This window comes from Saccoglossus kowalevskii, chromosome 22, assembly GCF_978046115.1.
Source record: "Saccoglossus kowalevskii chromosome 22, keSacKowa6.1, whole genome shotgun sequence".
NCBI lineage: Eukaryota > Metazoa > Hemichordata > Enteropneusta > Harrimaniidae > Saccoglossus > Saccoglossus kowalevskii.
This window is the reverse complement of record NC_140662.1, coordinates 20,985,232-21,002,168: the sequence shown is the minus strand read 5'-3', so window position 1 is coordinate 21,002,168 and position 16,937 is coordinate 20,985,232. Positions and strand designations below refer to the sequence as shown.

The 16,937-nt window shown below is 34.4% G+C and overlaps 3 protein-coding genes across 3 annotated transcripts in view; all 3 read right to left on the bottom strand.

The window, feature by feature from the left end:
* LOC100369687 (uncharacterized) overlaps positions 1–4,518 on the bottom strand; it is a 47,650-nt gene extending 43,132 nt beyond the window's left edge. Inside the window, exon 1 of the mRNA XM_085495976.1 lies at positions 4,418–4,518. Within this exon, the coding sequence (XP_085352102.1) occupies positions 4,418–4,489 (72 nt within the window). The 5' untranslated portion in view covers positions 4,490–4,518. The remainder of the gene's footprint in view (positions 1–4,417) is intronic.
* A 706-nt stretch (positions 4,519–5,224) lies between these two features.
* Positions 5,225–9,834, bottom strand: LOC146729114 (uncharacterized). The gene is made up of 4 exons (XM_085495818.1): positions 9,473–9,834; positions 7,772–7,896; positions 6,004–6,104; positions 5,225–5,388 (listed from the first exon to the last, which is right to left on the bottom strand). The coding sequence occupies exons 2-4, from the start codon at positions 7,825–7,827 to the stop codon at positions 5,225–5,227; spliced, it is 321 nt and encodes a 106-aa protein (XP_085351944.1). The 5' UTR covers positions 7,828–7,896; positions 9,473–9,834.
* A 1,622-nt stretch (positions 9,835–11,456) lies between these two features.
* Positions 11,457–16,937, bottom strand: part of LOC100369838 (acyl-CoA dehydrogenase family member 11-like) — a 29,856-nt gene continuing 24,375 nt past the window's right edge. The window contains exons 13-19 of the mRNA XM_085496183.1: positions 16,104–16,202; positions 15,757–15,823; positions 15,580–15,665; positions 15,002–15,070; positions 13,677–13,831; positions 12,985–13,101; positions 11,457–12,699 (exon numbers count right to left, since the gene is read on the bottom strand). Coding sequence (XP_085352309.1) covers positions 12,487–12,699; positions 12,985–13,101; positions 13,677–13,831; positions 15,002–15,070; positions 15,580–15,665; positions 15,757–15,823; positions 16,104–16,202 — 806 coding nt within the window. The 3' untranslated portion in view covers positions 11,457–12,486. The remainder of the gene's footprint in view (positions 12,700–12,984; positions 13,102–13,676; positions 13,832–15,001; positions 15,071–15,579; positions 15,666–15,756; positions 15,824–16,103; positions 16,203–16,937) is intronic.

Genomic DNA, 16,937 nt, shown 5'->3' with positions numbered 1-16,937 from the left:
TGATAAATGTTTCTGCGAATGACAGGCATGAAACACTGTCAAATCAAACGAGTGGATGTGTATCATATTTGATACACATACATTTTACGTACAGCTGAAATTCATTCATCTTTACAATTAAGAATGAGTAAAGCGGACCACTGTGTTGTATTTCGTGATTGACTGAAATAATAATTGGAAGCTTACCAAAGCTTAGGGATTGGTCAGTTACTTAGGCCTAAGGGGGTCGGTGGATCAGTGGGGGGGGGGGGGGTTACCCTGTTTTTGATTGTGCGAATAGGGGGGGTCACCCTGTTTTTGATATCATGTTTTCCAGAATTAACACGTGCTCATGCATATATTTATAAAAATTTTATTTCAGAACAAACGATAAAAAAGTTAGTCGTACAAATGTATTCTTAATAATAACTATTACCTATATTGCCGATAAATTTGTTGATGCAAAAAATTTTATAGGCTAAATATTTTGAGGTTAAAGTTGCCAAATAACTAACAGATTATGCAATGCGGCTAGAACCCCAATTATACAGTTAAGTTTTAAACACATCCCAAGTCCATGTGCTGCTGATAACAGATTATTTTATTTAAATCTGTAGTCACTCACCATTGTATAAGATATTTACTGGATTTATCCAATTATAACAGGAGACGGAAAGACAACACAGCAATTAGTACAAAGAGCAGTGACAGTTTTTGTTCAGCAAGTCAAAAAAGTTAAATTTGTGAAAATACTGATATATAAATTAAAATATAAGGGCGTATATCGAGTGAGTACTCCACAGCTTTGCTTTTATTTACTATCTTTAGCAACATAGATTTCCCTCCTTCCTGCAGCCTTTTCTGTAGTTGTTTTTTGGCTTTATGCTTCCCCTCCCCTCCTAAGGTCTATTAAATGCAAACGCTAAAAATTATGGCAAACCATGATATTTTCAATGCACATATAATACATTTTGTAATCATGTCAGAGTCAAAACTGTTAATGTTTCTTTGTTTTTTTTTAAGGGGGGGGGGGGTCAGCATGTTTTAAGTTTTAAAATATGTTTTGGGGGTGTCACCCAATTTTTTTTATTTGATAGGGGGTGGGTCAACTGAGATTTACAGCTGGCAAAATGGAATCTGCCGATCCCCCCTAGGCCGAAGTTACTGACCAATCCCTTATGTATAATATTGTATCAATAAGGATCTTTAACCAAATGGGTGGTGCATGTTAATCAATATAGAGTGAAGACTAGTGCAACTTCTTGCAATGATTTCGCTGTATTCTCAATATACTTAATACTTCCATATTTCATTGGCATTTACAATTAAATAGCCACATGCAAGCCCACACACCCACAAGTCTGATATTTGCGCGTACATTTCTTTTGTTCCAACTCAGCGAACTTCTGGTTTGCGCGCAGGTTATGATTAGAATGCCACGTGCTAGTTAAATTTGCACGTACACACAGAGTGGCATATATACAACACTGCGCCTCACCTTTTCCACGCGCATCTGCACTCTCAAGTCCCAAATAAACATACCCCACGGACAAATCTTCAAACCCAAATAAACATACCCCACGGAATAAACATATCCCCCGAAAAATTTCCAAAATGACTGGGGTAAATTGTTCCCTTGCTTCTAAAATGTGCTCTTACCGGTGTATATGCAAACTTTTTACTGTTCCCTGTAATAGGAATACAAGTATACAACAAATGATGCATTTCTAGAAATATACAAATCGCCCGTTTGATTTGATTTCCTTTCTGATTTCGATAGTCCTGTAGACAATTTTTAGCTCTATTGTCATCGAAGATGACTTAGCAGAGCTCATGGTATGACTGATCATCCGCATCCAACTTTACTGTTCATCTTCTTTTCCAGAACCGCTTGACCAAAAGTTTTCATATTTGCACCAAAGGTACTTGGGCTGATTCTTAATCAAAGTAAAATTTGTGTCAAAATGACATTGTATGCAAAACTCTATTTTTAGTGAATTTGTTTGTAAAATTCATCTTTTCGACTTCTTCTCCAAAAAGTCAGACATGCAGAAAAAAATGTAGACACATGTACAAAGTTCTCTCAAAGTTGTTCATTTGGTGAAGCTATCTCTATTTTTTAATAAATCTGACAGAAGACTACTTCAAGTATATTTGCCGCAAATATGAAAGCAATTGGAAGGGCAGGTTTGGACTAGATGTCAAAAATAACATTTTTCCCCAAAAATATTCACTAAAAATCCAGATTTGCATATTTTGACAAAATCTAACAGAGACCACCCCAAGTATCTTTGCTGTGAATATGAAAGAATTTATTAAATATTTCTTTTGAATACATTCATTAATGGTTGTTTTGATTGATAAAACATCCTCTCAAACAAAAAACTTTTTTCAACAAAATTTAATGTGCGAAAATATTACGATTAATATATGTTTGACTCCCAGTCATATTGAAATTAAAGTTTGAGTCGTATCTGATGTTTAATTTTGCCTATCTGCGAGGATTATTTTTAAACATGAGGACAGCGTGATTACAAATGTTTCAGCAGTCATTGTTTATTAGGTTCAACAATCACAAATTTATGGAATATTTTGAATGGCAACCCTGTATATTGTATTTGTGTAACGTTATGTGATCAGGGGCGGATACAGGATTATTTTATGGGAGGGTGTCCAAACTTTAAAATCGCCAGACTAAGTTAATGATTTTTTTATATTATAAAAACAAATTGAATAGATTTTTCAATTGGGGGGGGGGGGAGGTCCAAGAACCTCCTTAGATCCGCCACTGGTGATGTACCCCTGGCCTTGTCAAGATTGCCTAACTTACAGACAATCTGATAGTCCCCCGCGCACACACGTTTTAATTTGTGGGTGATGTGAGTGGAGCTTATCATATGAGTGATTGTTTGTCAGTGTCGTTCGTGTCTTCTTGAAAACTACAAGCCTGAATGCATTGATACTTGGTGTATATGTAGACTTGGGTAGACCTCTCTTAGATTATTCATTTCATGATGATATCTTTAATTCTTATATTTTGGTGAATATTTTTGTCATTTTTGGTAAAAAGTAATATTTTCGACTTCTTGTTAAAATCCGCAAGCTCGATTTCTTTGATATTACATATATAGGTACTATATGTGGACCTCTCTCAGATTTGTTCATTTCATGATGATACCTTCAATTCTCTAATTTTGGTGAATATTTTGGTCATTTTTTGTAAAAAGTGATATTTTCGTCTTCTTGTCAAGTCCGATTGCTTTGATACTATACATATTGTTCATTTTCTAATGATACATGTATCTTCAGTTTTTCAATTGAAATGTGTATTGCTAACAGCAGAGCCATCTCAGCTGACAGGCCACTTGTTTTAAAATGCTAATTCTGTGACTAATATGATGTCCCTCCCCTTTACCGCAGTTGGAGTTTGAACTTGGAAAATTGGCATCATATGACGAGAGTTATATTTGGAAATCCTGCTCTGTATGGTGGCACGAATGAGCTCATCAACACCGTGAATCAGGACTAGTTTGGATTTCCATTATCAAATATAAAACTTTGAACTTGGTAAATTAGCATATGATGAGAGTTATATTTGGAAATCCTACTCTGTATGGTGGCACAAAGGAACTCATCAACACCATAAGTAGGAACTATAGTTTTGGATTTCCATTACTGTATGGTGAATGGTGATTTGGAAATACAACTTTGTATGACTTATACACCCATGGAAATTATACCCTGTATGAACTAAACACACAAACTCATCAACAGGGGGGGTGCAGATATAAACTGGAATGGCGCAATGTTGTTAACATGGCACATGGCCAACAGCTCTCAACCAATCAGTTGCCATAAAGTGTGGTTCTATATCACCACGAATTCACTTAGATCACGGCTGAAAAAACGCAAGAAAACAAAGGATTTTCATCACAATTTATTTCTAACACCACGATCAGATACAATGTATCCATTGAGTTATGTTCGATTCAACTGACACTACTGACAGCATGTACGCCATCATTGGCCAACATAATGTACTAAAATGTTATTTCACAAGTTTGATTGCTGTCAAAATGTCATCATTTGATTGGCTAATACAAATCTTTTCTCGGGCTGATTGGCCTACGGCCCAAGTTCAAATTCTCATAGTCACCTCTGACTATGATCTAACATTTACTTTGCTGATTACTTAACAAAAGACATGTTTAATAATGTTTATAGTAAACTCATAACAATTTGCATAATGAAAACAATATTCTCATTTAAATCTTGTGTTTTTTTGCAGCATTTTTTCATGTTTAGCCCAAAAAACGTTTAGGGTAGGCAATACATTTTAGGCAGGATCTGTTTTTCAAGACCACACAGTTTTATTTGGCTTCATACACACCATGACATTAAGATTCTGATAATACAGAAAGTGGTAGAAAAACAGTACCTTCTCAATAGAGTCGAAAATATCCCGGATGGCTCTGCGAATAACCCCAGGATTCCGCTCAGTCCCCTGCATTGTATAGGTTTTACCGCTAGAAGTTTGTCCATATGCGAAAATAGTTCCTGCAAATCAAACCCAGCATATACATGGTGTTACAAGACAATTGGCAGACCAATACACAAAATTACAAGATCATACCTCCGGCTACTCAAAAGTAGGAAAGTAACTTTCTTCACACATTTATGTGACATTTAAAGTTACAAAGATGAAAAAAATGAAATAAAAATATGGGGGTCATCCAATTTAGTTCTGGAAAAATGCTGTACAAAATGAAGTTGAAATATCACAATTTTGTATGTTTTAGGGCATTTTACCATTGTTTTCTAGATACATCGCAATATATCAAAATTTCGGTCAATGACATACATCTACAGGAGAAATGATATATAGAGTATTTGCTTAAGTCTAGAAAATTTTAGTAGATGATAATGACATTGTAGTCTATGCATATTATTTGTATATTATTATACATCTGTCACTGTAAAGCCATAAATTACAGCGTTCTGTAAAACAGAACGCGGTCGCATTGACCTCCGCTGCATGTCGGTTGATACTCTCACTGTACTGTTACTGTGCATGTTTTGCAGTATCCTCGTAATAACCTCATATTATTAAAAATTCACATAATGTTAACTGACACTAAGCTAATTATTTTTGACACAAAATATAGACAACTGCTATGTTTATAAATATGTACCATTCTACCTCAGAACATTGTCTGCTGACACTGTTTTTCCCCGTTCATTTTTACTATTCGTTGAGAATCTCAACAAGCAATGTGTTAAGGTAGATCAGCAACTCTACTTGTTTAAACTTATGCTTACCGTGGTAGCCATCCATGGCAGATTGTACAATCGGCAAGCCAATTTCACTGTACACATCATTGGTAGTTTCATGCGAGTCAAACACACGATCTGAAAATCAACCATACACAAAAAATAGTACCGTACTGTGGAATACTTTATTTTCGCTGGAACTAATTTTCGCTGAAAAGGCTTTTTGGGCGTTTTGCTTGGAATTTATTTTCACTGATTTTTGATGAGTTCAGTGTGAAATATAGAAAAAAAGTATATTTGCTGGATTTTATTTTCACGGAAACATCCCTTCAGCAAAAATAAAGTATTCTACAGTGCTTAAGATAGTACTGACAAAATTTCTTTCGATGATAAGCTACATTATATTATAGTAAACATGAAAACAAATCTGGTGACCCCTTTTGTTTTCCTGAACTGAAACTGGGCACTGCATATAAGAGGACAAGTATTTTGAACCCAGCGTTAGACAATCTGGTATTGTTTTTTATTTAATTTCACTATTTGGATATTTTGATCATATTTACTAGGTCACAAACTCTACAGCAAACATTGCAATTCAATTTTAATTTCACATGTTTACATACATTTAGCGAAATTAAAACCAAGACAAAAATAATACATTGTACATACTCTACTGTAAGTATCTGAAAGATACGTGTATTGCCATCAAGTTAAAATCAGCTATGCTTGCCTTGAACCTGTTATTCTACTTACCAAAGTAGTATGACTTGGAAACGCTTTTTAGTGTCACAGGGTCAATTTCACAAATTTTAACTTTTTCTTTAACTTGCCAGAATTGTTCCTGTCCTTCTTCCCTGTTAATTAGATATAAAAATTATGAATTGTAAATTGATTACATGAACATTAGAAATGCAGGGATTTTTTTACCATGGGGAGCAGATCCTCTGGCAACCATAAAATTCTGATCGACCAGGGATCACATGTGGCCACTGTCTTCAACTGTGACCTGTCTGATAGTAATTTTTGCCCCAAGGAAGCCATAGAATTCTCCATTTTAACTTAGAATTATTAAAAACTCCACACCCTGGTAGGGAGAACCCTACCTATCAGCCTATATACATTTTATACTATTATCATTGCGAATCATGTAAAAACCCTTCTTTCAAGATCTATTTTAAAAATTGATAATCACCTCTTTCGAAAACAATCATGCAGTTTTCAGCTAAAATCGGTGACAATACATCGTGCTACGATATCACTTTATTTCTACTTTGTAATTTTTATGATCACTACCATTCGGGTTCTACCGGCATTACCATGCGACATTCTGATTGGTTAATGGTATTGTTGACCCATCTTGTCAAAGGACACATGCTGGTCAACTAATGCTTCACAAACATCATGGCGGGTCTGTGTTTTTTTTACCCAAGCTATCAAGTGATAACAAATAATCACTACTGATAAAGTCAAATTTTACTTAAGTAACATTTTTTGCATGGCATGATTGAGTAAGAGGAATTATTGGTATAACCGACGTACAACATCGCGTATGTTATGTCACGTTTTAACTTCTATGATAGTTTGGAAGTTGTATTTGCTTGTTCATTACTGTAAATGTAAACGTTTTAGAAGTTGATGGTACGAATAATAAATTACAACAATACGCCAAATAATTACCTGGTCGAATAACAAATGCCTGGCTGAAACGTTTCAAATATATTTCATTTAATCTTTTACAATAGACATTAATATTGTAACAATAATTTATTTGTTTCTGTTTTTAGTCTGTAACATTTGCATTTCAAATACATTTCATTTTTAAATTCAAATTCTTCTAAATTGTGAAACATAATGTTTTAATGCCAATAAAAAAAATATTTGCACTGTGACGGAGCTCATTAATATTCATGACCGACCGGCCGGCCGGCACCCACATTGGGCTTGCAAGATCCCTGATTTGTTGTCATTATCATATTCAAAATGTTGACTGGTTCCCGCCTCAAGTGTCATGGCGTACCAAGCCACAAGAGGTCGGTAACTAGTCACGAATCCGGCATTCCGATTGGTTCATCACTTTCTCGTTGCTTGTTTTATTTCCCTTGGTTACCTGATGTCAGCGCTTATGCTCGTGGCCGTTCAGGAGTTTCTTTTTACTTTCGAAAGTTGGGCGAATAAAAAACTGTTCCTTTTGTTATAAATTTGCACAGAAACAGCAAGGAATGTCAGAAACATCTCAAATGTGTAAATCTAACCAGGCAGTATGTATGAGCATGGCTTTATTGTAGTATTACAAACACGTTTACGAAACTTAGAATGTTTTCAAATTACGTCACCCAGTCGTGTTCCTTCCGGCCGGAAAACCGGTCCAAATGGAACAATATGACGATTACCAGTTACCTGCTTCCTATTAGCCATTCTACAAAGGACGCCGGAAACCAGCGAAATTCAAAATGGTGATATATAGCTAAAAGATGTATGCTAACATCTTCAACTATAAATCGGTGATAACAGAAACACTCACCTTGATATGAATGGACGGACTCTTATAGCAACTTTCACGTTGTTCATTTCTGCCATCTTGATAAGATGGTAATGAGAGGGAACCCTCAAATGTGAAGTTTATCTTGCATGAAGGGATACAGCATTCTAAGAAAAAGACAATAAAGTTAGTTATATTTACGAGACTTTACTAAAAATGGAAACGACATAACCACAGAATGTAGTTCAGCATGTGAAACAAATCATATGTAAACGGTGTGCACAGACGAAAACAACAAGTACAACAACTGGGTGCATTAACTTCAATTTAACTTTTCACTGATTTGGCAGGAAGCTACTCTACTGTCAATCACCACTAAACTATTGCAGCGCTATATCAGTTAAAAATTTGTCTTGTGTGAGGCCAGACTTTTATTATCACTTGTTTCGCGAACCCGCCGAATGAACAGGAGCCGGAAATGAAATAAAAATAAAATTTTATTTCAGCGTAATTTCTCGCACCCTTCGACTTGTAAGTGCAAACAATTGCTAAAAGAAACTTATTTTTATCTTAATTTTTTTTATGTCCGCAGCATAACAAATCCAAGTCGTATTTTCATCGGAGTATCATGATCAAAATACAGAAGTCTCACGCAGATGAGAAACAAGGTTATACATGGAATAAAATTTTATTTCATTTCTTCTCTCCAATCAATGATCTCGCTTACAATTCTTTGAGAATCACACAAATCTAATGGGAAAAAAGAATTAATTTTATTTTTTTTCCACCCTCAAAAAAATTGCCTTATAAAAACTCAAGAAACAAGGAATAATAAAAGTCTGGCCTTATTTTTTAACAAATCAAGCAAATTTGTATGTTCTGAATCCATGAATTGTTATATATCTGTATGAAAATATCTGTTTTCCGACCTAAAGTCTATCATAGTCTAGATCAGTAAGCAAATAACACCGAATAAACGGCAAGGTAAAGACTATGTCTAATTATAGTAAATACGTACTGCGTGCGTGACTCGAACCGGCGCTCGCGTACGGCACCTAATCGCCTAGCTTCACGCCACTACACGTCTTCCCCTCGGCCACCGGGCATCCCCAAAAAAGGATGCTTAATAACCGAGCTTATTACGTGCAGAGAACGTGAAACCCGTCCACGCGATACGCGCCACACAGCATAGTCTAGATCATATCATATTTAAGGTATATAGATAGAGGGAATAGACCTTTGCTGGTCGATGGGATGCAGGGCCATTACACACTGTTGAAGGTCATACAGACCACTAAAATGACGTGGGTTCAGTTTTGTTGGTTCGTCGTAGTTCGTTTGTGATCATTGGTAAGCACGAAATCAGCACACGGAGGAGAAAATAACATTACCGATCACGATTATTACATGTAAAACAATCGAACTAAAAACGAGATAAAAAGCTACGAACTGTGGCGAGCCACAACCACAATTTTGACAGCTTATTGACCAAGCAAAAAGCAAGATGAGGGTACAACAAACTATATCTTTATTTGTTCGGGAAATTATATCGCTTATTAAAATAATCTCATTCGCCATTGGGAATTCGCACAACACAAGGCAATACATCACTAACCCCGGGAACAATTACAAAGAGCCGGCGCATCACAACAGTGTCAATGATATATGAAATAAATCCAACAGATTACAAAGAGCGTATAAAACATCAAAGTGGAAATAATGTATGTGGAATTTCGATCTTACCGTAATTGACAAGCACCGGAAAATACATATAATCACAGTCAACGTGTGTTTAAAACGTGTGAATAAGGTCTGCCGTGAATCTAACACGGTCCAATTTCAAATGCTCCACCACTTTGTTTTCATTGGTTGAACCCGCTGTTCTGTTAACTGTCGTTGCGTGTGTTTTGTGCCGTTGAACTGTAATCGCTTACTATAAAACTGTTCCCATTCGTTTTAGCCGTATAACTAGGAAATGGCAATATGAGAATTCGTGCGTCAGATACGATTGTCGAAATATTTAAAATGTCAACGTCCCAGCAAAATTATGGCAATATTGTGTGTACACCGAACGCCACTATAAGGGAGTAAAATTAGTAGAAAGACTGCCAATAGCATTACGGCCAATAGAAGACGCCGTATCTAATGACCACCTCTGTAAGAACGGATTTAGAAAGCCCTTTGTGATAGGACAATACTTATGAACAGCTGTAATCTGAGAGCCAATCATTTGACTTGCTATGAATTTAGTAGTTAAGTTTACTCGACGGGATTTTACTCGTAGTAAATGAGACCGTTGTTTCGTACCACAATGCATGCAAATTTGTCCACTATTTACATAACTACAAATTATACATATATATATATATATTAACTATTTTATAAATTTCAAAACAAGTTGACAAAATTATTAGCAGATGGATATCGCTAGAATATAATATCTTTCGCGTGGTTTCCTGGAACCTAAAGAGTTTATCGTGAATATGGAGCACAGAGACTCCATGGCAAATGGCTACTTATATCCAATGAAATTGTCTTCATTGAATTTGAATGGAGTGTGAGGTAAATGTTTTATAATTAATATATTATACATTTCCATTTAAAAGCAAACATGTCTTTATGAAATTCACTGTGGTATTCTTTCCCCCAATTGTAAACTGTTGTAAATACACCTGGTTCACTCGCACCGTGACATTGATTCTAAATTTGATCTTGTATATTGCGACCTGAACTATTTATTTGTGATTACATCAAAAACTTGACCACGGTGTGTTTCAATGCTGCTCTTATGAGTTTCTGAAAACTGATCAACAGCTGTATATATTGCGTGCTTGCCATGTTCTATCTGGCATTCGACGGTCGATCAAAAATGTGTAATCAGACAGTAATCATGAAAGTTTGTGGAAATGAACAGCGTAAACTTTTAAAACTTAATGTTATAACTATGTATCCACTTTCACTCAAACATTCTACTAATCACATACTGTTGTACAGTTATTTAATTGACGAATTATTGGTAAGTAATCACAATTTAGATTTTAGCTGTGATTCTCGAAGTTATGTCTGTGGTGGCAACATCTCCCTTTCAACAATAGAATTTTTGAAATGAACAAAGAAAATCTGAATCTTATTTTCAATTTGAGACTATTCATTGTATTGACGCGCAAGGGGATATTTTTCGTTCGATTTGTTTCTTCGCAGTACATGTATCAATGAGACACAATTATTTATACATTGCCTCAAACACTGTTACTAGTAATGGTGCTTAAAATAAGACAACATCACTCCATAGTAGAAGTATAATTGTAGCTATATATTGTAAATGTATTTTTGTAGGATTAATAATTGGCAGTGAATCTTGTAATTTGTAAACGTAACATTGTAATTGTGTAATTGTTTTTTTGTTCTTTCTAAAGTAAGCATCTGGCAATAAATAAATGAATATAATTTAAAGGGCTGTGATTGTCGTCCCGCAACAAAACAAAATGGGTTATGCAGGAAACTGGTTTATGCATGTTTGTGATGCTGCCAAGAATGCGCAGCAGTAAAGTTATTATCGATAGCCCTCTCTCTTCAGCACATCTGTGTTCCACCTGGACTAAGAATAACTTGGCACTTATTATTATGACTTGTTCTGCTGTTCATCAAACAACAAATTAACCCTTCTGCAACTCATTCAGCAATAATAGGAGGGGGTGAACCCTCTTTGAAATAAACACAACAAATATCAATTTAAAAATAATCAAATAATATTCTTTATTTATATACATATTGCAATATTTTTAATATATTTGGCTCATACGATGAAGACAACAAACCCATGTTCATACTTCTAAACATTTTAAACCCAACTGGTTTGTTTTTCTTTGAAATCAATCCAAATGAAATGCTTAAATTGGCTAGGAAATCACCTGCTCAGCTCGAATACCTTGCTATTATTTTGTGGATCTTGCGGCCTTCGCCATACTAGTCTGGAAATTCTGTCTCAGTCTTGCTTGTGCAGTTTGTTGGTGACCACAATGTAAATTAGCTGATAAATATAGCATAATGCTAATTTGAATATGCGCTATGCTAATAATGTAACAGTTATATGTACTTTGCACATGTTGCATCATTAGATAGTTGCCATGGAGACAAAACTGTGACTGCCCCTTTTCGTTGTGATGTTTGAAAAAATTACATAGTTAATGAGCAAAATCAAGGCAACATTTCCAGGCTAGTATGAAGAAAGCTGAAGGACCTAGGAAATAATAAGTATAATAATAATAATAATAATAATAATAATAATAATAATAATAATAATAATAATAATAATAATAATAAGTATAATAATAAGGTAACCCTGCTAGTACCTCCCTAAAATCAGACTGAATATAGAACAGCAGAAATAACTGCATGAGCTCATAAAATGAGTAACTCTTACTTAAGTTTAAAATATACATGGTTTTGTTGACTTCAGTGTATTCCTGTTTTACTGATTCCCATGAATGAATTCCCTTGACAGGGTAGCAAACGTTTTAATGATATTGTGTCCTGATAAACATTCCCACCCTTTTTGGCACAATATTATAGAGGGTACTTGGAAGAATTGTTTTAGAGGTGTTCTTTTGACAGGCGGATTATTTGTAAAGGATCTATTTATTTGATTGATCTATTTATACAAGTATTGGATCACAGTAGTTATTTTAATAATGGCAGCACATGTTTCTAATGCAAAATATATTTAATTCTGAATCCTTATATTTTGGTAAGTGCGTTTAGAGCCGTGACTGTTGTTGTTTTAATTCATCTTTAGCAATGGCCATGAGGTGTACTTCATCAGAACCATAAGATATCTGCATGGCTCTAGCCTGGGAAAACATCTTCCAGAAAGGGTAGTCTTGACAGACACCAGCACCACCATGAATCTGAATAGCTGTATCTATGATATTTTTCACTGTGCGAGGTGTTGCAACAAAAGCCATAGCAATCTAAGATCAGAGTAATGAAAAAAAGATTAGAAAGGTGCATATCGTATTACTTACAAGGTGGTTGAGTTTAAACAAAGTTAAATATACCAAAAATTAATAAATGAACAATTTGCAATACATTTTAAATATATAAATATTTAAACTTTCACAAAATAAACCTGAATGATTTTTTCTGTCTTTTTTTGATCAATATGGTATTGAGATATTGTGTCAATCTGACACGAAAAGCTTAGCGGGAAAAATTGTGTCATGATTTAAATATATTGTTTTTTGGTTTACACATACTTGTTTCTTAGCTGCTTTACATCCATATGTATCCATAGTATGGGCAGCTCTTAATGTCAGCAATCGGATTTGTTCAATTCCAAGTCTACATTCAGCAATTTGATGTCGAACAACTCCCTGAATGATAATTCAATAAGATAATTAGTACCCAAGATGACCTCTGACCTCTGACGAATGTACCAAGCATATTGTTACACATGTGCAATCCACAAATAATCAAATCAACCTCTTTTTCATATTTTATTTACCTCATGAATATTCATGAGGTAAATAAAGTGCAATTCAAATAATATTTGATATTCTACTATATATCAGACAACTTTCAAACAGAAAACAGGCATTATATATGCACCACATGATTTCAATTCATCATTGGTTGAGACAGTTGTAAACATGATAAGAGAAAATGATACACATTTTTTAATGATTTTTTTAGATACAGATTTAAAATTTATCACTCACAAATAAAAAATGACATATATTAAATTCTGGAGGTAAAACATCAAAAATGAAAATAGTAAACTTAGAAAGTTTTCTAAATTCAAGGAGTACACTTTTGCTCATTATTTATTTATTCAATGTTTTATTTATTCAATGTTGAAATAACTTAAAAATTTATCGCTGTACACTGATTGAATTGTATTTTCTCAAGATGCTAAAAAACATCATTATTATTAATAGTATTATTATACCTGTTGTGCCAGATTCTTGCCAAATGTTGACCTTGATTGAGCTCTGTCACATATCATCTCTAAAACCCGCTCAGCTACTCCAACTTGTCGCATACAATGTTGTAATCTTGCTGGTCCAAGTCTAGACTGGACTACTTCAAATCCTCTTCCTTCACCTAATATACATAAATATACATGATAATTTATCAACAGTGTTGAACCTTGAAATAGTATTAGACAGACAAGCAATGTGGTTTTCTATGCCATCAAAAATGAACACTTGGCCCTTATTAAGAAATGGTAAGTACATTGTACTAGTATAAGCAAAATCTTATTCATTTCTAAGACCAGTCCAGATACAGTGGCGGATCCAGCAAAATGTATTGGGGGGGTCCAAGCTACGCTTAAGATATACGGAGCGTAAATCGCAGAGAAGCTATGCGTAATCCAGATAATACGAATCGTCATGCATTTGGGGGGGGCATGGCCCCCCTGGCCCCCCCTCTGGATCCGCCACTGTCCAGATAGATAGCATGTGCTAAAAAGTATGATTATTGACAGCATTTAAAGTGACGTAAAACACTGAACAAAAAATATTATAATGAACAAATACAATAAGCAGATGTGTACAACTACCTTGGTATAAAGTCAAATTACTGCTACACTGAAGCCAAACAAAATTTAGCAGATAAAGCAGCCAAGGCAAAATACATATTCATTGCAACAGTCCAAAAGAAAAAACAAACTGTAGAACTTTCATTAATATTTTTAAAAGGTCTGAAATCTGATGCCATGAAATTCAATTCAAAAGACAAATAGAACTGAGAAAATAAAATGTATGAGAACGTATGAAAAATATAATTTTGAAAAACACTTGGATGTGTTGAATTTGAAACAAAGAATTTCAATGACAAAATTTAGAACTAGTAATCGCAATTTAGCAATAGAAAAAGGAAGACATATGCAACCAAAAATACCAAATGAAAATAGAATCTGCAGATAATGTACACAGAAAGGAATAAACTGATGAACTGCACTTTGTTATGATATAATCTCAATATAAACGTATACCGGTAATACAAGACATTACATTTCCACGCAAAACACAGGATGATCCCCAGAAATTTATTTCTTTAAAACATGACTCGTTTTAATCAAGAAATTAAATTGCCATCTGATATGTAACACTTGCTTTATCCTATCTACTTTTTATTCGATAGCAGTAGTTATCATAACTGATCTTTTTTCCTATTAATTGATAGAAACTTTGTATTTCTATGAATCAATAAAATCTGGATAGGACTTTATCATGCAATGAAAAAGTTTCAGTAGAATATTATACTTACCAAGTAATATATTTGATACTGGTACTCTTACATTGTTAAAATGTAATTCCATATGACCAAATGGAACATCTGAAATTTAAACAAATTTCGAAAATGAAACTTTTGTGTTTCAAAGATAAACCAGGGCAACGAGTGTATAAAAAGACTTGATTTCTGTATAAGTTAGAGTGCTCCGCAAAATTACACTTTTTGGTAATCAGAATGCATAGAGTACTTTTTTTCTGTTGTATACAATCAGGAATATGTATAGAATACAATCTTGATGTTAGTTTACTAGTTGGGTAAAATTTAAACACAGCTTTTGGCTAAAAGTTGACAAAAAGGCAAGTTTTAAACAGCAATGTTTATTGAAATCAAAGTGTAAATCCAAACTATTACATCCTTTCAAGGCAGACAACATAAATGCTAGAACATAGGATTAACCTTTTCGCCACCAGTTCTTCTTTTCATCACAAATTCAAATTATTTATAGTCTGCACAATCTTTACATTTTATCATCATCTGGAAAATTGTACTCTAAAAACAAGAAACATAATTCAGGAATTCAGTCTGTTGATGAAAAATTAATTTTACAATACCTTGATAACCAAAAACCTGTAAAGATCGTCCAATCTTAAAACCAGGCGTATCAACAGGTACAATTACTATGCTGTGTCTTTTGTGTCTGTGAAATAACGTAAAACAAAGTTTCACAATTGAAATGCAGTTTCAGTTTCAGTTTTAACTTTCCTGTCTACAAACAATCTTGTTGTTACCTTGGTATAATGTCATCTCCAGTCTTTCCCAACACAAACACTAATTTTAACCTGGGATCACCAGCTCCTGTCAACAACAAAAAGATTCATTCAATTTTTGTTTATCATAATAAAATACATGATTTTTTGTAGAAACAATTATTTGCGATCATTCAAATTTTTCATATGTTCAGCTGTATATATTTGTTATCAGAAACAGAACACAAGAATACAGGCACAAGAATACAATTTAACTGACAACCAATCACAAACAGTTTTACTCTCCACACAGGCCACTGATTGGTGGACTTTTTTCATCAAGTGATACCTGCTTTTACTTAGCTATACAAGTCAATGATTAAATTTACCTGAAATCCACCATTTTGTTCCATTTACAACATAGTTTTCACCAACCCGTTTGATTGAACATTCTAAACTGGTCGGATCACTAGAAGCAACATTTGTTTCTGAAAATAACAAGTCATTGAAAATGACACAGTCCCCATTAAATTTTTGAAAGTTCTCTTTGTGCTTGTTATATTAAAGCAGAGGGGTTGTCGCGAGCGTATCCTTGAAACTTGAGTTCCAAGTGGCGTATATATAACAGATTGTTTATTTACATCAAAACATGTGTTCCGTGTAGTAGTAATATGGCCAAAAATAAAAACAGCAGTTATTCGGCCATCCTTGATCTGATTATGAAACACACTGATATGTATGATGTATGTGCCAAATACAAATGAAAATGGTACATAAATTGTGGAAATATAGTAGTAAGGCCAAAAAGTCAGATGGCATGCATAGTACATGTATGTGTCAAATTTGAATGAAAACTGACAGTTCATGTCCAAGATACTGCATAAAAAAAAAAAAAACAAGATGCCTGTCAGTCGACCATCTTTGATCCAATCATGGACATGTATCCTAACATGTATAATCTATGTACCAAGTTTGAATGACAACTGACAAAGCATGTTCAAAATACAACATTTTCAAAAAACAAGATGGCTGCCAGTCGGCCATTTTGAATCGAATCACTAAACCACTGCATGTGCATATGTCCCACATAAGGTACTAGGCACATGCAAAGAATGAACGGAATCGGTCCACAGGATTCTGAAATATGACTCTGGACAGACTGGCGCACGGACACACGGACGGATGGATGGACAGACTCAAGAACTCACGGATGGTCAGGACAT